Source organism: Simochromis diagramma, unplaced genomic scaffold (assembly GCF_900408965.1).
Source record: "Simochromis diagramma unplaced genomic scaffold, fSimDia1.1 OVJJ01000091.1, whole genome shotgun sequence".
Lineage (NCBI taxonomy): Eukaryota > Metazoa > Chordata > Actinopteri > Cichliformes > Cichlidae > Simochromis > Simochromis diagramma.
Genome location: NW_024386901.1, coordinates 1,144,373 through 1,169,653, shown reverse-complemented (window position 1 = coordinate 1,169,653; position 25,281 = coordinate 1,144,373). Strand labels below are relative to the sequence as shown.

Here is a 25,281-nt window from a genome sequence, read left to right as displayed (position 1 = left end):
AGAATACATGCCCCAAAATGTATTCTGTAACGTATTCCGTTACGTTACTCAATGACAGTAACGTATTCTGAATACTTTGGATTACTTAATATATTATCATGCTTTTTACAACAACGTGAATGTACTATTGCTGTGTGATTTATTACTATTACTGAAGGTCCGCGACTCCGAACTGTAGTAAAGGCACCTCTGACTAATATGGCGGGGTCCCTGTCGGCTCGTAGCCGAAAAATAGCTTTACTTTGTTGTCTGGGTCAACTTTTCTTGCGAGAGACAGAGAGAGGCGTTGAAAGGCTGCTCCAACGGAACTTATTGTTTTCGGAGGAAAACACGAACACAGTGTACAGTCGAGTCTTAATAGCTTACTTACAACTGGGCTCGTCAGGCACTCTTCTTGGCTGCAGTGGTTATTATTATATTTACATGCTTCCAGCTCCCGTTTTTCCTCGATGACAACTCGTACCTTTCCACTCCCCTTTTTCTCCCTCCTCGCGCTCACAGACACATAACGTGTATGGCAGTCCATTCTCCCTGCAGCACGGACTACACTGCCCATGATGCTACATTCTTTACAGCTATGCTTGTAGCGTTCTGCCTGTTAGCTTAGCACAACAACAACAACAACGAAAACGCGCTCTTTCACCCAGGAAACACACAGTCGCAGAGAGAGAGAGAGAGAGAGAGAGCGTCGCCCTGTAACCATGGCAACCGTAACGCTGCTGCCTGGAACAACAGAACATAGCTGTCAAACAAAACCAAACAGTCCTGACCCGCGACAAAATGGAACAGGAAAGTACCGCAGTGTAATCCATTTATTTCAACAAAGTAACTGTATTCTAAATACCACCTTTTTAAACGGTAACTGTAACGGAATACAGTTACTCGTATTTTGTATTTTAAATATGTAACGGCGGTACATGTATTCCGTTACTCCCCAACACTGATCATGACACAAATGATTCAGCTAATTCCTTTCGGTTTAGAGATAAAAAAAAAAAAAAAAAAAAAAAAAAAAAAGAGATGGAAAAAATAAATAGATCAAAAAAGCCTACAGAATTACAAACTATACAAAAATAGCATTTGAAATAATGTCGATTTTCTCTCTTAATTCAATTTTTCAGTGTAATTTATATGAAAAGATGATTTTGCCTCTAATTCTGACTTGCTTGCCTTCAGTGTCCAGTGAATCAATGTCCAGTCAAATTGATCAGGAAGGTGGGTTTGAGCTTTCACTTAGGCATTATGTACATTATGCATATTCATTACATAATCAACAGATTAGCTGGGGTGCCACATAGCTGGCAGTAAATGAAAGGACAGGAAATGATACTAACAAGAGCACAGTGTTTGTAAGTACGAGTAAAGTCTTCAAACTATCGAATGCTAATGTAAGCTAGCCTGCTTTGCTTGCACATGCAACTTGTGTTTGCAACCCACACTACTTCCTGTTTTGCCTTCTTTTCACCACAGCGTGCAGGTAAATTTCATCATGTCAGTTGTGGTCTCACAGCAGCAACAGGCGGAAACCCCCTCGTCTGTGGCTATGAGCTCTTAGCTGTGGGAAGTGGGCAATCTTGTATCTGAGCCTCATCTACTGACCCCTCTGGCAGATGAACTGTCATTGTGCAGGCACGGATCCCCCCCAGAGGCTCCAGCACGTTGAACACCCTGTCCCACACATCCTTGTCTGGATCATATCGCTGCACAATGTCGACCATGCATCTGCTGTTCCAGGAATATCCTCCCACCACATAGATCTGTCCATTGAACACAGTCACACCTACGTCGCTCTGGCCCCGAGGCATTGGTGACACCACCGTCCACTGGTCTGTGTCAGGGCTGTAGTATTCACAGCCCAGCACGTCGTCATAGTCGCTACAGCCTCGGAAATGATTTCCGCCCATGACATAGAGTCTGTCTTCCACAGTGCACATGCAGTGCAGGCCACGGAGCTCCGTCATGTCGGCCCGTCGACTCCACGTGTCAGCGACCGGGTCGTAACACCAAAGCTCCTTCTGGAAGGTGTCACGGGTGATGCCGCCTGTTTGGCACAAGAACAGGATTGGTATACAGATATTTAATTCAAGTAAAAGCATAAATACCACTGCTTCAAAATACTCCAATAAAAATCCTACTTATTTATTGTCCAGTAAAATATTCTTTTTGACTGATATGATGTGACTCTAGATATTATTTGTACTAATACAAGTTGGTACAGTCATGCTAAAAAATCTTTTCTGCAGAACTCTATGAAATCCTGTGAAAAAGTACCTAAACCTCATGATTTAACAGCATTTAGAACCATCTTTAGTTTAGCCTAATTGTTTTCTGTAAGCCTATCAGTCTCTGATAACATTTAGAGACAACATTTGCTTCAGTTCATTGAGGTTTGTCTGTATTTGTTAACATAGTCTGGACTTTGACAGAGCCAGTGCAAAACCTTGATTCTTCTCCTTTTTAGCCATTCTGCTGTAGATTTGCAGGGTGCTTGGGATCATTTTCTTGTTAAATGACCCAACGTGGTGCAAGCTTTAGCTGCAAATAGACTGCCTCACATTTGACTCTAGAATACTCTGATATACAGAGGAGGTCATGGTCTAGTTAGTGCAAGTTGCCCAGAGCATGCTATTTATTTATTTATTTATTTTGTTATATGTATGAAAACTAAATATTAAAAATCCATGTTTGTCTTAATTTTCAAATGAATGTTGTAAGCTATAATATGTCGTATAATATTGCACTGTGAAATTTAGTATGGTTAAAGAATAACATAAATACTAGAGTAAACTGCAAGAATTTTTATGCTTTATTGAAGTACTGAGGTAAGGTGACCTTGTTACTTTCTATCTCTAGTAAATAAAATAAAATGTGTTTAATCAAAAAGAATACAGAGTTGGTGAAATAGCAGATGTTGTTTATAAGATCGATATGTACGTGAACGTCTGCAGGAGAGTATGAGATAATGGACACATTGCTTCCTGTGGCCGAACATTAAAAACAGATGTGAGTAACATCCTTCCTTTCACACCATGAATGCAATGTCTTTCTTTGATCTTTTGCTTATTACTTATAAATGCCAAGGTGTTTGTCATCCAGAGCAATGGCTGTTTTGTCATTAGGTGAAGGTTTGTCTTGTTTATTTTAGAGTTCAAATGATCCATTAGTCAGAAAATTAACACTTGCCCTCTTGAAAAGGAAAAATAACCCTAGATCCTTGTACACCTAACGACTAATTCAATAATTGAGAAATCAGGTTATTTTAATTACAACAAGCGAACAACTGAACTACAGTGAACAGTGAAACAGTGTTTTACTATAAGAAATGGTGAATGCTTTGTTTAGCGTTTACAAGTTTAATACTTCGGTAACCTTTTGTTGAAGCAGTGGTTTGTAATCGTACACCAAATTACATGCATTACCACTGTGGGCTTCTTGATGACATGCATACTGTCTAACTCAAAGAACCTCAGGTAGAAAGAGAATGGATGTGTAGATGTAAGTACGATGTGGTATGTCCAAGTAAAGTATGCGCTGTTGTCTTCAAACTGCTATAATGCAGATATATGTTGTAACTTCAGACTGTGGGTTTGAACTTTGTTGCAAAGCGATGTGGTCCCCTTCAACTACAGGTTTCCTGATTCACGAGTGAAACCCGTCTTTCTGCTCTCAACTCTAAAAGCCGTTTTCCTGTCCAAGGTTGCTAAGAAACAGGCCTGAGAACTGTGTGAGAGCCGCTCATGAGTCTGTGCATGTCAACAGGAAGTGGTTTCAAATAGGTCAGCCGTGAAGCATTATCTAATGCATTTTGTCAGGGTGGGTTTTCTTGTTCTCTCCAGACAGCCCTTTTAAAACTTTGACAAAACATCTCGACGAGCAAAAAATAAAAATATATTAAAACGAACCAATTCAAAGCGCATGGTTCAAACACAAATTTGACCTGTTATTGATAACTCTCAGTAAAAAAGGGAGAAGTCAAGTATCATTGTTATACAACTGTAGACAGTCACTCTATAAACCTTTCTTGCTAACTGTTTCATTTGCAACCTCTTGCCTAAGTGTCAGTTCCTCATTTTTTCTTTAACGACAACAGGAATCTTCCTCTAACTCTGACCATGGCACTGATCGCTCTCTCTTATAGAAAATCTATAATTGAAATGAAACTGAAACAACAGTTCTCGAAATGGTTATGTGGTCATTTGTCATTTGCATTGCAAACATAATGACAAATAGACTCCATTCAGTGGTATTTAACACTCTTCTGTGCAGCACAGTGTTTAACCTTTTGAAATCTGCTTTGAATGGTTACATTTTACTATTTAGTTTGCTAGCATGCTCCCATATATCTACATTTTAACGACAGAAGTGAACTACACAATAACATTTATGATGTAAAAAGTCAGTCAGATGTTGAAATCGTGCAAATTAAGAAAATTAAACAATCACAAGAGCTGAAAATGTAACAGGATGAGAAAAAATGCTTTCACTCACCCAATTTGTAGATATGAAGATAATTTGAATCAAATAATAATAATAGGTGAATACAGTTAAATAATAAATTAAGTTTTGCAAACCTTTTCACTAGCTGGGATTCTGAAAAGATGGTGAAATATTAAATATATGTAAATAGTTTTGGCATTTTCCTGTTAAAATACACAAAGCTTACCTTTACGCTATAAGTACTATCGAATCTTGCTGTAAGACATAAGCTTTAATTGGCAGGAGAGTGCTGTTAGTACCAAGTTTTGACTAAAAGTCAGATTGGGGATTGTGTTTTTCTCAACAGGTGAAGTGAACACACCTGTATTTGAAGCTCCTTTAAGATTTTAAATTAGATTTAAGACAGATTTCATAAGCTTTGCTTCTGCTACAGTAGAAATCCTCCAGCGTGACCACTTGGGCTTTCATAATTTTACAAAATTATAAATCAATTAAATAAGTTCATTTTTAGTGAATTGGTTGTGTTTCTAAACTATTTATGTATAATTTTAATTGTATTTACTTTAGATTTTAATGCAGGACTTATCATGTCATATTAAAGGTGTAAATACAGCCTATTTCTCATGTTTAAAAAAGCTGGAAAAATCTGTAAATGCTAGGAATTACTTTATAATCTTATACTGCAGGATTTGTTTTAACAGGGTTAATTATTGCTGTCTTACCTGAAATGTACATGAGGCCTTCATGGACTGTTCCAGCATGTCCATAGTGGGGCTCCACCATACTGTTCACAAAGGTCCACTCATTTTTCTTCAGATTGTAGCACTCCACCGTGTCTGAGCAAAATCACAGAGGGATGTTTATGCAATTTATTCAGCAAATACTTTTTTAAATGGCAGTAAATAATGTTTTTGAACAATTCAAACGTTACTTTTTAGTAGAAAAAGAACTGAATGGTAAAAAGGAAGCGGTTATCAGCTTACACTGAAAAAGAAATTTATTACAGCTCACCAATTTCTCCTGAGGCGTTCCTTCCTCCCACTGCAAACAGCTTCCCATTCAGGGCACTGAGATGGAAGAAAGTCCTCTTGTCATTGAGTGACGCAATCTGTAACCACTTGTCAAATCGTGGATCGTAGCGGTAGGCGCTGTCTATGGCTGTCTTGCCCTTTGTGTCGTAAGTACTCTGACCTGAGAAGTCGAAAAGATTCAGTGTTACCTTGGTGATTGCAACAAAGGGCCAATTACAACCTGTTCATATCAGTGTAGATCATTTATTCATGCTTAGTTTTGATGATGCTTGAACTAAAAACGCTGGCTTATACAAAATTAAATACTCATGTTAGATGAACACATGGCTTAAATTGGCTGTTTGTATGTTTATGTGTGTACTCCGCTCTGACCTCCAACAATGAAGAGAAAGCCGCCTAGAAGAGCCACACCATGCTGATAGCGTGGCACCTCCATGGGCTTCAGGGCCCTCCAATGGCCGGTTTTCTCGTCGTACAGCCTTAACTCCCGGCTCACCACCAGCTGTTGTCGCATTACACCACCCAGGACCAGAATATGAGTTGCGTCTGACCTTATCTGTGTCCTCTCTGTTTGCAGGGCTGGCTGCATGTAAGGCATCATCTGGTAGTTACTGGCCTCCAGCAAGAGGTTCACACAGGCTGTCTCAGAGCGCATCAGAGAGTCGCCTTCTTCTTCATCATCCTGAGAGATCTGAATCAGCTCACTGGGGCTCATCAGTGGGAAGCGAATATGCCGCATCAAGGCATACACAGAAGTTCGGCGTTTGGGAGGCTCGTGGTCCAGCCATCCTCTTGCAATATGATAGAGCTCCAGTTCCGAGAAACCTTTCAGCGAATTGCTGGCAAGAGCATTGGCCATGCTGGTCTCCGAGAGCTCAAGGTAGCGGCCACACTCCACTAACTCTGAGAGGTTCTGACTCACAAACTCACCTGTTGTGATACAGATAATCAACAATCAATGAAAATTACCAAGTTTATTAGAGTTTTAGATATAGTTTTCTATTTAACAATGAGGGGCCACATACAATGAGGATGATATAAGGATAGATATGCTTATTTCAGGTAGTGCTGATGACTGGAAACATTTAATAACCATTAAATAATAACCACTGATAATCAAAGATCATATCACTTACCGATATTCTGCTGAACGTCCTCTAGAAGCAAGTCTGTGGCTATGCGCTCAACTTCCACACAGTTATCAATAGTGATCTGCAATGAACAACACAGAAAATAGAGTCATCAAACAGATAGAGTTAATAGTCTTTGCTCTATACTGCATTGTCATTCATTGCCATGGCTCCCTTCCAATGTCATATTATGTTCTGATCCTGAGTGCATGTGAAGGACAAAGAAGCAATCAGAGGGATTTGGCAGCTCATTAGCTAGGCCTCCAGCGTACTTGAATATAATTAGCAGAATCCTGAAAAGAATGTGACCTTAAACTGAAAGAAGAAGTGCTCACCTCACTGCTCAGAAGCTGATTGCAAAACCGCAGGACTGGCATGACCTGCAAGAAGTTTGCGGCCTCCAGTGTGTCCTGAAGATTGCCCATGTCAAGGCTCACTTTGGATGTGTAAATGAAGTCTATAATGTTCTTTAAGCCCAACTTAGTGACCCCATGCAGCTTGATCTCTCTCATCTCCTGCTCCCTCATGCCTCCTGAACAAGAATAAGCAAGGATCAAAAAGAGACAGAAAGCATGTATTTGCATTGCTTTAGAAGATTTGCCTTGTGTAGGCATGATGCACAGTCAGCAAGATGCAAAGATGTAACAACGCACAACATGAAGTTTATGCAAATAGTTAATTATGTATTCAGATGTAAATATCTTTTGTGAAAATCTCACCTCAAAGGAAGCTGTGAGTAAAGAGGAGCCAGAATCTCTAAACAGACTTCCTTTTGGGGGTTTTAAGATGCTTGCTAATGTTTATCTATCTAAAGAGTAAGTCTGAGTTAAGCAAACAGAAAACCTTTTCTGTCTGCTGCACTGCGTTACAAACATACATACTTCCTTCCTACAAAACTGCACTTGTATGATGACTACAATGTCACTGTTACCTTTGTTTCTCAATGCAGTGCCTCAACGATAGAAAGGACAACAAACCTGTGAACATCGCTTTAAAGTAGTCGCTGGATGAAGCCATGATGACTCTGTGGACGGGAAACTTTTCCTTGCTATCTCCAGGAACTAAGACAACATCACAGAGCGTCTCGTCTCCCCGAAAACTATCAAAGCCCTTTGGGGAAAATAATTCGATGGGTTAGTTGTTAAAATGAACCCTCAAAATAATTTAATAACAAACAGCTGTTCAGACAGTAATAAAGACCTTTAGCACATCCTCTCCATGTTCAGTGCTACTGAACACCTTGGACAGGGGCCGGGGAGGAAGTTTGGGCTTTGTTGATTTGTCGGGGCGTTTAGGTGGTATTTCCATGGGTGGTGGGAGAACAAAAACTGGTGCTGGAGCTGGAGCTGGAGCAGGAGGCACAACAAGTGCTGGTGGAGCTGGCCTGTCATCTATGGAGGGGAAACACAAATTTCACTGAATTTGAGAGGTGAGAGAAGCCAATACTCCTGCTGATGCTGCAGGTACACTGAGCTACAGCTAAGAACAAATAATGGATTTCTGCTGCAGTGGAAACATGAAAGATTTAGCATCAAAATCTAATCAGAAAAGCCAAAGTAAGCACATATTAAGCAGAAAAAGCCCACTGTAAAAGATAAGATTTAACATTATTAAACACAAAATGTTGACATAGATAGTTCTGTGTCACCATGGACACTCACCTTGTTGAACAGGAGGAGGAGGAGGTCTTTCTGGCTGAGCCGGGTGTCTCTGATCCCTGGATTGATTCCTGCTGCCTAGACGAGACAGTCTGCGGCTCAGCCTACCTGCCCCGCTGTCGTCTCCATTCGCCCTGCACAGGAAGGATTCACAGTAAAAGAACAGGTCTGTCATTAGCTGTCATTTTACAAAGTGATGTTTACGAAGTGACAAACAATGTTGCAGAATTATGGATATGGTTTTATAAATTTATTATGTGCACTAGTGCAAACAAGGTCACAAATTAAACATCTGGTGAGTTTATTTTAGGTTTCAGCTACACTGTTTTTAATTGGTAGGAATATTCATTGTGTTTTGGCTCTCAGCACTTCCTCTTAGAAGCGTGTAAAAATGCTGCTTTCTTCAGCGGACCCTCTCTACCGCTCAAAGCATCTCAGATCTGAAACATTTGATTAATGATGCTTTTTTCTTGGGAGAAGGCCTAATTTGCAAAAGTCCCTTATCTGTCTTGTAGTGCGTGTCCTGTGGCCTGAAAAAGAGGAAGCAGTGGACGTTTTTTTAAAAAGTGCACTATGTCTCCTCTTAAAACGGTTTCCTGCTGTGGGTCTTACACTCAGGTGAAAAGGCATCTACATGTTTGTTCCATCGACAATAGGAAGACGTGGCCTCACATATAGAATAAAATCCAAATCTACGACACATCAACAATCTACAGAGCACCGCTCAAAAACATGTTCCCGTGTTTTCGAAGTGCAACTATAGACAAGCAGATCCTAACTTGGTTACTAATTACACGTGTGATGAGATGCAATATGTTACAAGTTATGAGTAATCTTTCAGTGAAACTGCACAACGAGAGACTTCTCAGAACACAATCATCTTTTAAACTCAACCTCCACTCTGCAGCTTTGTGATTGCAACGCTCTCAGCTGTTGACAAAATCTGTCTTCATACAGATATAAACATGAAAACACCTGCAGATGAGCTCAAAACTACTTTTTCGGGTGGGTGTTCCTGCTGCAGCAGGTGTCTCCACAACCACATTTCCCCAGACAGACACACACACAGACACACACAGACACACACAGACACAGACACACACACACACACACACACACACACACACTGAGTGAAAACGTCAGCCTCGTTGTTGTGGCTGGTAAAAACGTCTCTAAAGAATTTTCTTCTGCTCCTTCTTCTAAAACCTTCACCTAAAAAAATATCCTCAACTCATTTCTATTGTATGTTTCACAAAAGTGTTGAATATTGATTAACCAGATGAGAAATGATGAGATCTAATGTAATGATGAAAACCTTCCTTACCCCATGTCATTGGCCTCTTGGGGTTGAGGACTGTTGTTTCGCTGATGAGACTTCCTACATGAAGAAATAAAAAAAAGTAACAATGTATTTGTGTTGCATAAATGTATCTGCGGACCACAAAGCACCTTTTTGCGGTGTCTACTTTACTACAGTAAATTCTTTCTAGCTTAGGTCCGCATACAATGCGTTTCTAAGTTAGGCAAAGATTTGTACTTGTGTGAGTATGGATTCAACACAGAAATAACACTTCTCTGTTAGGCTGTTTTGTTGGTCTCGCACGATAATTTAGTCAGATGTGCTTCAAAGTTTCCTATTGCAGCATTCTTGTTTTTTCACAGCATATTTGATGTGGCCTCACATGATGGCAGACAACACAACCTTCACTGAACTTCACTTCAAATGTTCTCGTCATCATTCCCATCACAGCTCTCGCATTTCCTCGTGAAGAAAACCTCAAATGTGCATGCAGAAACTGACGTACAGTCTGTGAAAAATTCTGTAATATTTGATCTTGTTATGCACAAAACCCAACCCAACTTCACAGGTACTGTTCAGCAATCTGAAAATATGATTAGCATGCTTGTTAGCAGATAAGCAGATAAGATCAGCTGTGTGACAAACGCTTTGGTTTTGCTTTTTGAAAGGTTGATATTGTTGCGTTCGACCTTTATTGACCTCGTACATAAAGCTCATTGTCAACGATTTGTGCGCACACTTGCACTTTACCTCAACTCTTAATAATAATGAGAAGACTTTAATACCAATAATATCTAGGTAACTGGTTATAAATAAGTGAAACGCTACACTTCTGTAGTATCCTTGTACAGCTGAAATATGCACACGACTTGGTGGCACTTTGCTGTGTGCTGTGCAGCTGCCTCACCTGCACTTTTGTAAAAGTACAAAAAAGGGACATTTGTGGGTGACCTACCTGGAAGAAGAAAGCTTCCTCAGCAGACTTGACCCGAGCCCTCCCTCCAGCCTGGCAGTTGATCCAAAACAAACTCTAAAAAGAAAGACTGAGCAGAAAATGTCTGCTCCACTGTGCCAGCTGGTTGAAGAGTTGAAGCGTCTGAGTGAGCTTCACCGTTTTAGCTTAACCAAGACCTCAGTTACTTCCTGTGCTACTTCTCTTTCTCACTTTAGGTTTCTTTCCGCATTTTGATGCTCTCCACCCGACAGTGTCACACTTCAGATCATGTCAGCGAAATAAGAAAAGTTGTTTCAGAAGCTGTTTTTGCTTTTAGGTTTTTAATGAAACATGTTGACACACACAGGGCCTTTAGTGACCTTGTGTACTTGCATGATTTTGCAAATGGAGTAACTGCACTGTTCAAATTAGGGTTTTAACTTGATGGCATTTTAAAGTCTATAGTTAAAAGATGAATGGAAGCCAAAAATATGCAACATACTGAACAAGACATAACGCAGTGACAACAGACAACATGAACTTTTCAACTTAGAACTTCTCTGGTTCTGATGAGAACCTGACCTGCAGCCAATCCACTTATTAGAAGTTCAAACATTAATTTTCATATAGATCAGATCAGATACTACACTTCAGTTATCACATGAAATTAATAAATCCAGGAAAGAGCAACAGATATTTGCCACATGCTAGAGTTTATTCAGCCATAAGAAATGGCAGCATTTCAAACCACAGTGTACAGAGTGCACTCATGTTGATTCATTACAGCAGAATAGAAAAAAAAAGATTTCATGGTAAGTGCCTCCATCCTTTCCTCCCTTCACGATCTAAAACAGCTTGATAAACCTTGAACTGACTCCCAGCTTTCTAAAACACTCACTCACTCATGTAGTCTGGCATGAATATATATCAGAAGTCCCACAATTTATTCCTGATGATGGTTGTTTTCATGTACTGCGTGAGGTAAACTTGTTTCTGTTTGTTTTTTTGTTATAATGAATTCTCAGGCTCTTTGTTTAAGTCTCAGTCTGGTTTAGTGGGATAATTGTCCTCAGTGCTGCCCTCTGCTGGCGGTCACAGCTTGGAAAACTGAATGAGGTTCCTGTTGATTTCAGCTACATTCCTGCAACCTGGATCAATAAACATATATGGTAAATGGTAAATGTATGGGTGGATGACTGTATTTGTATAGCTCCTTTACTAGTCCCCCCTAGGGACCCCAAAGCGCTTTACACACCCAGTCATCCACCCATTCACACACACATTCACACACTGGTGGAGGCAAGCTACAGTTGTAGCCACAGCTGCCCTGGGGTAGACTGACAGAAGCGAGGCTGCCATATTGCGCCATCGGCCCTTCTGGCCAACACCAGTAGGCGGTAGGTGAAGTGTCTTGCCCAAGGACGCAACGACCGAGACTGTCCGAGCCGGGGCTCGAACCGGCAACCTTCCGATTACAAGGCGAACTCCACACTCTTGAGCCACGATCGATAAAACAGTAATAAAAATAATGCTGAAATGTTCCCTGAAGCCTGTTTGTATATTAGCATGATTACAGCCATGTCCTTCAAGTTTGCATCAGACTCACCTGACAGAGCCATAGACAGACGGAACTCATCGTTTAGGATTTGCAGTACGTCCCTCACTCCTTCTTCTCCCTAAAAGATCACACAGGGCTTATTTAAATTAAAAGCAAATTGAATTCTGTAATCTCAAATGCGTACTTGGTGTTAACTAAATAATTATTACAATCAATGAAAACAAACACCTCAATGTGCTGTCATAATCGTACCTTGTATGCGAGGCCCCACACTGCTGGACGGCCAATGAAAACACACTTGGCTCCCAAGGCCAGCGCTTTCAGTACATCACTTCCTGTTCTGATTCCTCCGTCAACATAGACCTCAATTCTGCCTTGTACAGTGTCCACAATCTCTGGCAGCGCATCAATCTGTTATAACAGAGACAGAGATAACCTTACTGCACCATTGAACACTCAGATATGTATCTGAGTAAGCTACTATAGGTCAATGAGCGAACAAACAAAAAGAAAAAACGTGCTGAAATTAGATTATAGCAACCCCGTACTTTCTGCAGCTCGGGTTATTGCTATGAAATTTTACTGCTGTGAAGCGGTAACATAATTTGAAAAATGCTGTGAAATAGACTGAAAATCTGTTTTGTGAAGAGGTAAACAAAAAGACTAATAATCCCAGACTTTCACTGGTTATCTATCGTACATTTTATGAATATGACCTTGAATAAAAGAATGTAGCAATGAATGTGGTCAGCGAGTACCGAGGCTGGGCCTCCGTCCAGCTGTCTCCCCCCGTGGTTTGACACGATGATGCCCTGAACACCATGTTCCACGGCCAGCTCAGCATCCTCCTTGGTCAGGATACCCTTGATAATGATAGGTAGGCGTGTGATGGACTGTAGCCAGTAGACGTCCTTCCAGCTGATTGAGGGGTCCAGGGTGTTTGCTGGTATCCCATACTCCTCTGGGCCTGCTGTCTCCTGCTTACAGTGCATGTTTGTGATTGTACAACTCTTCTTAAGTGTTCACTTTGGTTTATAAATGTGCTGTTTTTACTGAAAATGCAATAATGGGACAACTCTGACACTGCTGGTGCATTTAAGTAACATTAGAGTTTGGATATCTTGTACATTTAAGTTGAAGTCCACCTTCCTGATGGACAAATACTGTACTCCAGACTGTAAGGTAATAGATTCTTAGAAATTAGCATTGAAATTACTGCCAAGGGGCAACGATTGCATCTGTGCCATTTATGACGGTATAAAATCAACATCAAAAACACAGTTGAATATGAGTAGTCTTTGTCTTAGCTCATTTTGTGTTCTTAGAAAAGTACTTGCATGTTTTGGAGCACAATGAATATAGAGAAAACTGTTGGCTGTTACCTGAAATACTCCATCAAAGTTCTTTACTTTGAGATGTGGTGGAAGTTTGAACTGGTTGCGAATGTCATTGCGACGCTTTCCAGTATAGGGGACGTCGACAGTGAGGACCAATGCCTTGTACCCGAGCGCCTCTACGCGGTGCACCATTTGTTCCGAAAGCTTCCTGTCTCGGTACACATACAGCTGGAACCAGCGGTAACCGTTGGGTGCTGCCGCCACGATCTCCTCCACTGAACATGTGGAATATGTGCTGGTGATGTAGCAGGTGTTGAGCGCCTCGGTGGCTGTGAGATGAAGGCTGGGGTGTTACTATGACCCCCGCATTTAAATGTCCAACTTTACAGCAAAAGCATACTTACAGCCTCATGTAAAAAGTGTTTTTGGTGTCCACAGCAGATGTGGGTGAGATTCTCAATAACACACATCTCAAGGCTTAAGGTTATGAAATATTAGGCTTGAAGCCTCCTAGAGTGTTTTCAGTGTTCAGTGTGTTTAATTCAAACTCTGGTTCATTTTCCCCCTTAGTGTGTTTCCCTTGTGCAGGTGTTAACACGGTCATCATACTCAGGTGTGGACCAAAACAACTCCAACAACCACACCAAGAGCTTTTCGAGGAGTTTGTCTCAGTCGGGCTCCAAACGAACTCCAGAGTGATTAGTTTACGGTGTGAACGAGTGCCAACCAAAGTTCAACTCTGATCCAACTACCAGAAGTACATTACAAGTTTGAGCTAAACACCTTTCACTAGCCATGTAGCCTGATGCTGGAATGTATCAGGGTACCATAGATGCCAGCTAGCAGTGAAATTAATGTAATTTCTCCACAGTCTCCAAAAGTCCATAACATGGCACTTTTTCTCTTGCATTCACTTTTGTTGCTCTTGCCCCAGACACATTTGGCCTATAAGCTCAGTGAATGTTCTCACTTTGTGTATAATGATGCATTTTAGTTCGCTTGGAGTTCGCTTGAATTTTTCTCTGTGTAACAATCTAACCATGGGAAAAAGCTACAAATTTACAAAGTGGGCAACTGATTCAGACCACAGGAAACAAACTACAGGTGTAAAAACACCCTTAAACAGTTAAGCTGCCAATGAAATTCTCTGACAAATAACGGCTTGTCCCAAGGCTCACGCCATCTGCACTCCAGCTTCAGTCAATTAAATTCTACTATTTTATTAGCTGCTACTAAGTACTAGTTAGCAAGGATTTAACTCTGTGTGAAACACTCTTAGACTTTAAAATAATCTAGTAAGTAAAAAAAGCACACAGACAAACAGAAAGACTGATTCATATAGATATGAAAACCATTCACCGACCCACATAATCTTGACACAAAAGTCCTTACCCCGAGCTGTGGCTACCTCTCCTTCATGCCAGGCCAGGCAGTGAAAGGCAGTAGGTGCGATACCGACAGGAAAGCTGATTTCTGTCCCCTGCACAGTGGTCCGTGTGTCGCTCACTGACACGTCCCGCAGGATACGAGGCCTCAGACGGATCCTGAGCGTGAAGCACAGTCGAACATGTAACTAATAAGATCACATGGTACGAGAAAATCTTTGTATATTTTACTGTATTGTGTATACTCATTCAGCAGAAGCTTCACTTTAAAAACAATGTGTCTCAGGGTCAAAACCCTGTCATGATAACACATCAGTAAGGAAGCAACTGGACTTCTTTAAGTTTCCTGAAGACGTTTAAACGCTCATCCAAGAAGCTTCTTCAGTTCTAAGACCAAATGGTGGACGGTCCCAGGTATTTAAAGCTCTAGTGGGAGTTGTCCCTAAGACGGCTGCTGACCCACTACTGATCATGTGCCTCATTACACGAGGAAAGGTGTGAAAAAGGGAAAGTGAAGAGTGAAAAATGACACAAACCCTTTTTTACGCCTTGGCTCAAGTGACGAGTCTAGTTTAGCTGCTTTTCTTTCCAAGCTCCTTGGATTATTATGACCTGGATGACTGAGAACCTACACAGACACTTTCCTAATGAAGTTATATTCCTCTGAATGTGAAGAGGACTTGGGGATTCTGTTTTCCCCAAAGCTATTACTGGTGATATATTAAGGAAACAATCCAGTGTGATCATTTCTCAAAGGGACACAAGTTATCTGCAAAATGGTAACAGACTCGTGGCAAAAACATACACTGTGACTTTACAAAATAGGCACTTTATCAGTCTTCATGGAGACATTAGAAAAGCTAAGAGGAATGCAGAAGGAGACACGGGAGAAAACATCCTCCCCAAAATTCTTTATCCCAGCAGCAGTAGTGCAACTTTCCAAACTGTTCACCACAGGAAGTTGGAGGAACGGTGCAGCGTCAACACTGAGTAAAACCCAAACAGCCTGTTACTGATTATTTGGTATCACAGCAACAAAAACTGTACTACAGAAATCAGTTACAGCCATCCAAAGTCCACAGAAACAGGCCGTGCACTCACATGATCTTTGGCTCGGTACTGAAAATGTTTTTCAGTTGTGTTTGCTCCTATTCTATTCATAATGTAGAGATTATTTCTTTAGTGTGTTGAAGCTGCACCACTGCAGTGCTGCCTGCATTTCTGTGATCACAATGAACGTCAAAAAAATGTTTCTCCTTTGTGCTGCCTTTAGATAGATGGTCTGACAAACATTGTAAAAAAAAAAAAATCACCATGGAAACACGTGCATTATGCTTGTGCAATAACCTTGAATGTCTGGATCAACTTTATTTTGCTCACTGTACCTTTTGTAAGCCAGCAGATTGTCGTCCCTGGTGCAGCATTCATCTGCTCCAGCTGCATAATAATCCCAGGTGGCCTTTGAGAGATGCTCCTTAGCATACTCCTCAAAGTCTGTCAGGCATACCATCTGCATCTCTCCACAACAAACTCCCTCTCTGTGTAGGAGCAGAATTTTTCAGATTTCAGTGTAATCTTGGCAAAAAAGCAGCAGAAAATACAATCAAGCATTGATAAGTGTACTCTTAGATCTGTGCATATCATTTTAAATGAAAGCATTTCAACATGCTATATAACCAGTGACTGACTGAAAATAAAGATTTCTAGTGTTTAAAATTACTGCTGGTCAATGCCAAGCACTGCTGACTTCATCACAGCTTAATCTTATCTGTTCACTCAACCGGCTAAACAGAATTTTCTGCATTGCGTGCGAGACAAACAGCCCCAGTCACTCTGCATGTGTAAAGTTACAGCTTCAAGACTTACCACAAGTTACTGATATTCCAACAACAAAATTCCCCTACTCTAAAAGGACACAGCCTCTGTGAAGCACTAACTATTGCGACATCACTGCTCAAACTGAAATGCCCCTCCTATCAGTGAATGCAGTGCAATCGATGACCCGCCAGTTAAAGTTCCGCACATCTGAGTAAGAAACATAAACTGGTTTAGTTTTCCTTTTTCCTCTAGTTTGCGTCCAAGTTCTTGTTTTCCTACCTTTGCTTTTGTCTCAATCAGAATCAAACTTTCATTGCGGCATTATGAGAGCCGCTGACAGTGTAAGTGACCAGCAGGTGACCCCTGGCCTTATTGTGTTTACACAAGCTGGAAATGTGCTGATGATGACTCCGACTATAGTGAGGACGAGAGGCATCTGACAGTGTCGTGTGGTCCAGATGGAACATACAGCATATGGGCATACATATTTACTCACTGTTTACCCAGGATCCTACATGCTAACATATATACAACAGGGCCTTTTGTCAGGTGGGAGCTCCTGTTTTGTTACATGTTCTTAACAGTCAGCATAAAATTATGAGGGTATGCTCAACATACTTATGCTGAAAAAAAGTTTAGGTGCGCCTGTCCAACTGCTTGTTGATGAAAATGTCTTTAATCAGTCAATAACAAAGCAGCAACCCGTTTAGACATGTAGACATGAGATGACCTGCTCAACCTGAGCGTCAGAATGGAGAATTCAGGTGATTTTAAACATGGCAGGCTTGTTAGTGCTACATGGGTTGGTGTGAGTATTTCAGAGACTGCTGATCTACTGGGATTTTCCAGCACCACCATCTCTTATTTTTACAGGGAATTGGCTAAAAAAATAAATAAAAAAAAAATCCCGCAAGCAGCAGTTCTCTGGAAGAAAATGCCTTGTTGATACCAGAGGTCAGAGGTGAATAACCAGAATCTTTTGTCCTGACAGGAATACAATTGTAACTCAAATAACTACCCATTACAACTACGATATCTAGAAAAGCAGCTATGGATTCATGGATTCATCTTGGAATATTTTCTTAGAACACTTTGGGCACCTTAGTACCAATTGAGCATTGATTAAATGCCTCAGCCTATCTGTTAATAACCACGTCTGTCCATTTATGACCACAGCATAGACCCTTTGAGTCTTCATGTGAATGTTGCTTAAATTTAGCCAATATGAAGGCTAAGCTGTAATTGTGACATGAACATGGGCCTACCAGGTACAGGTGCCCGTTTCCCCCTTTCTCGGTGTGCTGATACAAGCACGTTAGCAGGTGGGACAGTTGTGAAAGAAGTGCTGAATGACGTCGTTAGCTCTTAGCAGTGTTGCCAACTCCTCAGTAAGGAAAATCGCTATTGGCTGTCCTAAAAGTCGCTAGAAGTCGCTAAATGACGTCATCGCCTAATTTGCATAATTGGTCATGCTAATGTAATTGTAACCTACGTTGTTGGAAAGAGAAATAACATCGTGGAAGAGACATAAAGTGAGTAAAAAACGTCCTAAATGCAGTTAGAATTTATTTAGAACTACAAATTAAATTTATTTTAGCAATTATTGTTATTGTCACAATTCCAACCCTGCTCCTTTATCCGGGCCTGGACCGGCAAAAGTGACCCCAAATTGGCAGTCTGGTGGAGTTACTTTGTGTGTGAGAGTGTGTGTTTATAAGTAGTTTTAAACCTTGTGAACCACAAAACAGCATAACAGTAAAAGAAGAAGTGCCTGCGTTACAGTCAGTGCGGGACCAGCGGCTTCGCGCATGCGCGATTCATTTGCAGTTTGGACGCACAGGTGTGAACGTCTCCTGCCCTGATAGCAGCTGGGGGAGGACTATGACCTATGAGCGCTTTGGCACGGGTGAGGTGCCCAAGGCAGCACCGCTGCTTGTTGAGAGTAAGAGCGATACGCGTTTGCACGTCAAAAAGTCGTCATAAATAAGTCTCCAGTAATACCAGAAAAAGTCGCCAGATTTGTCGCCAGTCGCTTTTTAGAAAAAAAGTCGCTAAGGGGTCTGAAAACTCGCTAAATATACCGACAAAGTCGCTAAGTTGGCAACACTGGCTCTTAGCGTTAAACCCGAACCAACCTGTGACTCATCTCAAAATCTTGGGGCGTGCCTATTGAATTTTAGGCTCCCTTAAAAAATGTTTATCGACATTTTTAGATACTTTTAAATATTTTTTTTAATAATTAAAGTGTGTTTGACTGTTTTAATTGGGTCTAAAATACAAATTAAAAACCAAAGACACTTCTCTGTATGTTTATATTTGTCTTGAAGTCTGTCTTGTACAAACAGAACCCCCCCCCCCCCACACTATTTGTTTTTGGTTCGTTCCTGCTGGAGATGCGTTACTAATGAACTTAAGTGTAAGTAAAAGTTAATTAAGTAAATAAATAAACAAATGTCATTCTCAACTCACGCTACGAAATATGTTTTATCTTAATAAGTGTATAAAATAGAAAGAATTTCTCTGTTTAAAGTGACAGCAACGAAAAAAGGTCTGACGAAACAGGACGACAAGCTAGCTGATAAACTGTTATAAGAAAAGCAACAAAATGTTTTGAAAATGAACTCATTAGCTCTTTTACCCATGACAGTAATTAACACTGTATCTAAATTTTAGATATAGAAAACCTGCATGCTCTGTCTTTATTAACTTATTAACGTGACCATAAAAATTTAATCAATGTTAAAACGGTTTTCTTATGTTACTTTTTATGAAAACACCATGGAGTTGTAAAACTGCTAAGAAAGCTTTGATGACATTTAAGACCATTTAACTATCCAAAGCTTGAACAAAGCTGGAATCCAGAGGCTGTTTGCTGAATGGCCGACATGTGCAGAAAACTAATGTGTTTACAATCGTTGCTAACTTGACAAAAACTTTCTGGCAGTGCAGTCAATGAATAGGGAGACAGAAAGCATAAAACGGATGTTAAGTTTGTATCAATTACTCACCGATTACAGTTGTTCATTCTCTTAGCAGAGCTTCTTTCCTGACACATTCATAACCTGTAAACAGACCACAACCAAAATGTGAGCACAACATGATTATTGCCAATACTGCTACTACAACTACTACTGCTACCGTTACTGCCAATTATGTGACCCACATAGCTTTTAGTTCCACAGCAATACTAACACTCGTACTATGCCAGTGGTTCTTTTAATACTGCTTCTTTTGCTACATTTGCTACATTTTAGTAGTATTACAAGTATTACAACTACAACCACCAGACAAACGGACATGGCAGCTCTTTCCTACACATAATACTGCTACGATTACAGCTAATAGTACTGATACTTTTTCTGACTTCTGCTCATGTACTAGCACTTCAAGTACATACATATAAAATAACAACACTGCAGAAATTAATACTGTTAGTAGTTCTGTTATTTTGTACACCATTTTTTTTCTTTTTATGCCAGTTAAAACAATTGATGTGTAATTACTAGTTAAGGAGTTCACCTAAACAGTTAATTTAAGTGTTATTTCCAATGTCTGTTGGGAAATAACACTTTCTGACATCCGCTGTCAGAAAAAAGGTGCATTAAAAAGTATTATTGCTGTGTCTGCTATATAGTAACTATGCTGCTATACTTACGTCTACTAGCATTTGAGATATAAAAGCTGTGCCTACTATTTTTTAAAGAATTGGTTGTTTTAGATTTTTCACCAAAGTGAAGACAAAGTTTGTGAATTTAAATCGTATCCAGAGATAAGGCAGCATTTGTTTTTAGTTAATCCACTGTGTTAAGTATTATTTAATAGTAACCTACAAAAACCTTTTAGAACAGAAAACCTTTCAGAATAGCTTTCAGCTATGAACACTTGAGGGCAGTCTAATACTGAATGAAGGTCCTTTCTTAAAGCTCCAGTCAACATCTGCAAACCAGATAAAGAGCTTGTATTTAATGTCTGTCATCCGTGAACACTATACATCTAAGACTACAGCACAACACGGCATAAACCTTGTTCAACCCTGCGCTCAGAGGTCTGTTAAACGTGAATGTATTAATATCCCAGTTTTTATGTATTATTTAAACCTTTTAATAAAAATACTTGAATACAAATGGGATAATTTGCTCAGTTAGATTTTTTTTATCTCCTTTTTAAAAAAAATGTTTACTAAAAATGTGTAAAACACAAAAATAACCTGCTTTTACTGCACTGTTTATTTTACAGCTCGGCAGGACTGAGATATTATGTTTATTTTTAGGTTGAGTTTTTTAAGTGTGGCTGAATGTGTGTGATGAATGTGAGCCTCTGTCCTGTGTAGACTGTGAAAGGTGTCAGTTATTTAGCTCCATTGAATGGCAGCTGTGAGCACATTGTCCAGGTAGATTTCTAGAATACCTGGTGTTTGGTTTTCAATGTAAGATACAAAGCAATTTGAAGGTTTAATGAGCTACTGTTATACAGTAGGTTGGTGTATGGTACTGCTAAGTAATGCTGCTCACCAAGAAGTAGAATCAACAGAAACTGACACTTTGCTGTTTTTAATTTATTTGGCGGCTAAATCCTGAGATCCTACATTTAGATGAATCCAATAACGGGAAGGCAGTGTAAGTAGATAGTTGCTGAAGTGGATAATTCAGTGTCTTACCTTAACCTGTGCTCTTTGGCAGGCCTACAGTAGGTGTTGGTTCCCTTCTCATGTGGCAAGGTCGTGTCAAAGGGCAGTGCAGCCCCCGAATCCTACCTCCCCCACCACAAGCTCTCTCACAGTGTGAGGCTCCGCCCACAGTGGGTCAACAACAGCTAAGCCACTTGTCAGCACTCTTTTTGCTGGTCTTTCTTTGTGCCAAAAACCACCAAAAGCTTGGTCAGGTCAATTCTATTGATCCATCACTCATAAATATACCAAACTCACAATATCGATTAGTGTTTGACATGCAGAAATACTTAGAACACTTGGAGCAACAAACACCTCCTGTTCTTCTTTTTTTATTTAAACTGTGGCAAATAAGTCTCAGCAAGTTTTCAAGTTTAACAGTTCATTAACACAGAAACACGGGGAGGCTGTGGGCACATCAGAAGAATATGACTGGTTGTACAATGAGACAGAATCTCTTTATACTTGTATGAAAGCTTCCTTCTATCTTTGAAAAATCCCCAGAATCACTGCTGCATGAAAATCCCGTTAACTGTCTATGCCAGGGGTGTCAAACTCAAATACACAGTGGGCCAAAATTCAAAACTGGAACAAAGTCACGGGCTAACACTAATATTCATTGAAAAAAAATCTTCCTCCAGATATAAGAATGAATCTTTTCTTATGGACTCAAATAAGTTTTGCTGGAAAACTGAATATGGAACAAGCAAAGCTTAATACTAAACAACAAAAAAACCCTTATTATTTTTGATTTTTATTTGAAGCTTATTTCATCCTCCTTGATGCCCTCACAACTTTCCTACTTTTCTCTCTCACATGCGCTCTTTAACCCTCCTTCCTATCTTCATATCTCCTTCCTTTCGTTTTTCCTCCCGATAAACACTCCTTCCTTTTCTTTTGCCTTTCTTTATGCTTCACTCTTTAAAGCATTTCCTCTTTCCTTCTATTCCTCCAGTTTCCCCTTTCTTGCTTATTTTCTCCTCTTGAAGACCATTTCTTCTTGTGTTTTGAATATTTTGTGAGAGTCAACAATTATGTGACTGTGTGTGTGTGTGTGTGTGCGCGCCTCTGAAAAGTTCTTAAGCAAAGTAAAACAAATGACCCTTCCATATTGAATCTTCATTGCACAAGAAAGGAGAATAGCTTTGTAATAGCTAGTTGCATTATTAAACAAGAGTAACAGATTTGATCCAAATCTCATCAAATTTAAGAAAAAAAAAAGCATTGTGAGATAAGAGACTCTTCCTGGAAATGTCAAACTGTTGAGTGGAGTGGGGACACTATGACAGGTGTTTTAAGAATCTCTGTATATAAAACACAGATGTCCCAACCTTTGACATAATAAGCTTGTTATGTTTAGGTCCCCACCAGTGAGTGATGGCTTGATGGAAAGATATGAGAGAAAATGGTATGAATGCCACAGTGTCTCAGCTCATTCTGGATGTAACAAAATGCCTCAAAAAGTTGTTCAAGCATTTTAAAACAGCAGTGGGGTGCAGCGATGCTAAATTAGATTCTCTCGCTCCAATTACGCTTCAGCGTTTGAATTGAATTTGCTCTTTGTAAATACAATATCTTCAGTAACAAGACCTGGCTTCCTGAGAGAAGCCTGTCTTTCTGTGTATGGCATGTCCCTGAAATGTTCTCTTTTTAAAATTTCATTTTAGCTTTAACATAAAGACCATGAAGGTAAACCCAAGGGCTAAATCTGACGAGTAGGACCTGCACGGGGAGGTGTGGCTGTACAGAGGAGGTGCAAATTGTGTTAATCCACAGCTGGCTTCGATGCTTAATACCACAGAGTTAGGTCTGGCTCCAGGGCCTTCGTATTGGAGGTACTGGACGTTCAGCTGAGTGGAAAACCTCTTCCACATGCTGGCTGAGGCTCTGCCCCAAGGCTGTGGCCCAGCATGCTGCGGCACATGTGTGTTGAATTGCCAAGGTGTTATCATGCCCTGGCGAGGCTCCGAGTTCCTCCACCTCTGTCTCTCTCAGGTTTATTATCAGACTAAATAAAACAGAGTCCACAAATAGGCCTGCAAATCCATGCAGCCCTTCATTTGTCTCTGCAGCAAAACTGTGCATCATGGTTTTAAGATCTGACACACATGCTAGCTAGGGAGACAATCAAGACCACTTATAAAATTTGTCCCTTTTCTGTATTTTTTGGGATAACTTTTGTGTCTCTTTGTTTCAGTGGAAAGTATTGGTTTGAGTATCAAAGTAAAGGCAAAGTAGCGAACACATCAGCGGCTATAAATGTCATGTAGCGGCTGAGTGACGGATGTCCAGAGCATTTGATGTCTGGGAGAGATCTGAGTATAACTCACAGTGTGCAGTCATGCCATTTCAGACTTATGATTTAATCCATACACACTGGCAGCAGATTTGTTCACTTTTATCAAGGGGCAGTAGTGTTTTGTGTTAAACTTGGGTGCTCAGTTTTTCCCTTAAAGGAGAGAAGCACATGGCTTGATTTGTTTGAAAGACTCATTCAAGCGGGCTTTAAGTTATAAAAAGTCGAATGAGATGACCATGAATTCTTCTGTGGGTTTTAGCTAAAGCATTAACATCCACTTAGGTTTGCCATGCTGCTAATAAACATCATTTTTCTTACCCAGTTCTTTTTGTACTCTCTAAGTTTTACTTTTTGTGGTAAATGTCACATGCTAATGTTTGACATTATTTATAAGGAATATGACGTCTTGAAATGTAAATGCATGCTTAATGCACAAGTCAGAGTTTGAGTCTGTCTTCAGGAGAGGGTTCGTTTGACATGACATTAAAACTGGAAGTTAACTGTTTTTTGAAAGCTAAGCATGAGGAAAACGTGATGACAGGAGAGTTTTAACTTTTGTTTTTGCGACGTTTATTTAATGTTAATTTCTTGACAAGTTGTTCCTCTTTAACCACAGTCAGAAACCAGTTGTTGACTTTGGTTGTTACCATCCATAACACAGTTGCCGTTACTGCTTGCTCCTCATGTGTTTATGGTAAAATGTGATCCTGGAGACACTATAACGGGATCTACCGCAAACCTGATTTGGCATGTATTTATGTGTATGTCTGTGTGTCTTCAGACAGAGTTTGTGTTAGAGTCACAGCAGACATGAACCTTCAGCTGTAAGAATAAATTGAATGCAAAGTTATAGGTTACAAGGACAGGTGTGGTCTAGTGCTTGACCAGTGAGTATGATGAGCATGTTGTTCCTTGTCCTAAAGTCAGTTTAATTTTTCATGTATTAATAACTCCCCAATTTGACATACTTGACATATATATTTGTCGTATAAGTATAAATGTAGTACTACTTACTGTCTGCAAAAGTTAGTAATGCCAGAAGATGAAAATCCACATGTCTGATTTGTCCTTGTGGGATTGTTGGGTTTAAACAGGCAGAGCAACTGATGTGCATTTTGAAATTCCACATATAATTTTCAGTGTTACAAAAGGACTAATTTAATATTTGTCAATAAAAGCTTCTCATTAAGTTTTAGGTAAACTGCATGACCAAGACCATGTTTCTTGACGTTGTACATTGAGTCTTACTATCATACTTATACTTATCATACTGAAGCATGATAAGGCATTTTATCTAATAACCTATCATACCACATATCAGTTAATAAGGATCCTCAATCTCCAACCTTCCTTTCATATCAAAAATCCTTGAAAGAGTAGTTGTCAAACAGCTAACAGATCATCTGCAGAGGATTGGCTTATTTGAAGAGTTTCAGTCAGGTTGCAGAGCTCAGCACAGCACAGAAACAGCTTTAGTGAAGGTTACAAATGATCTTCTTATGGCCTCTGACAGTGGACTCATCTCTGTGCTTGTCCTGCTAGACCTTAGTGCAGCGTTCGATACTGTCGACCATAATATCCTATTAGAGCGATTAGAACATGCTGTAGGTATTACAGGTACTGCACTGCAGTGGTTTGTATCATATCTATCTAATGTCAAAGGAGCTTGCAAAGAAAAGCGTTTGGACTTCTTTAAGTTACTTGAAGACGTTTCACCTCTCATCCGAG

General features: G+C 40.1%; 2 protein-coding genes across 9 annotated transcripts in view; both read right to left on the bottom strand.

The window, feature by feature from the left end:
* Window positions 1-1,463: 1,463 nt before the first annotated feature.
* On the bottom strand, window positions 1,464-12,115 carry si:rp71-68n21.9 (kelch-like protein 9). 2 transcript variants are annotated; one of them, XM_040034666.1, is made up of 11 exons: window positions 12,097-12,115; window positions 9,581-9,634; window positions 8,260-8,390; window positions 7,799-7,989; window positions 7,576-7,708; window positions 6,934-7,130; window positions 6,605-6,680; window positions 5,841-6,398; window positions 5,449-5,628; window positions 5,160-5,273; window positions 1,464-2,041 (listed from the first exon to the last, which is right to left on the bottom strand). In XM_040034666.1, exons 2-11 carry the CDS (start codon window positions 9,583-9,585, stop codon window positions 1,542-1,544), a joined length of 2,085 nt encoding a protein of 694 aa, XP_039890600.1. In that variant the 5' UTR covers window positions 9,586-9,634; window positions 12,097-12,115; the 3' UTR covers window positions 1,464-1,541. The 2 variants fall into 2 exon arrangements, with proteins under 2 accessions (XP_039890600.1, XP_039890599.1); XM_040034665.1 differs by lacking the exon at window positions 12,097-12,115 and adding an exon at window positions 10,512-11,064.
* Window positions 11,185-25,281, bottom strand: part of hao2 (hydroxyacid oxidase 2 (long chain)) — a 27,543-nt gene continuing 13,446 nt past the window's right edge. Inside the window, exons 1-9 of one of the 7 annotated variants that reach the window (XM_040034683.1) lie at window positions 21,246-21,844; window positions 19,597-19,650; window positions 16,156-16,308; window positions 14,778-14,929; window positions 13,431-13,714; window positions 12,807-13,028; window positions 12,301-12,459; window positions 12,097-12,166; window positions 11,185-11,638 (exon numbers count right to left, since the gene is read on the bottom strand). In XM_040034683.1, coding sequence (XP_039890617.1) covers window positions 11,583-11,638; window positions 12,097-12,166; window positions 12,301-12,459; window positions 12,807-13,028; window positions 13,431-13,714; window positions 14,778-14,929; window positions 16,156-16,308; window positions 19,597-19,643 — 1,143 coding nt within the window. In that variant the 5' untranslated portion in view covers window positions 19,644-19,650; window positions 21,246-21,844 and the 3' untranslated portion in view covers window positions 11,185-11,582. Of the gene's footprint in view, window positions 11,639-11,927; window positions 12,167-12,300; window positions 12,460-12,806; window positions 13,029-13,430; window positions 13,715-14,777; window positions 14,930-16,155; window positions 16,309-16,636; window positions 16,884-17,853; window positions 17,984-19,596; window positions 19,651-21,245; window positions 21,854-25,281 lie in introns of those variants that run through there. The other 6 variants (XM_040034684.1, XM_040034678.1, XM_040034680.1 and 3 more) reach the window with 6 other exon arrangements.

What these genes read in the sequence shown, in the direction of transcription:
- si:rp71-68n21.9 (XM_040034666.1), bottom strand. An exon ending in ATGGAGAGGATGTGCTAAAG is followed by an intron (nt 7,709 to 7,798) that starts GTCTTTATTACT and finishes TTTTCCCCAAAG; the next exon opens with GGCTTTGATAGTTTTCGGGG. An exon ending in AGGCCTCATGTACATTTCAG is followed by an intron (nt 2,042 to 5,159) that starts GTAAGACAGCAA and finishes TGTGCCAAACAG; the next exon opens with GCGGCATCACCCGTGACACC.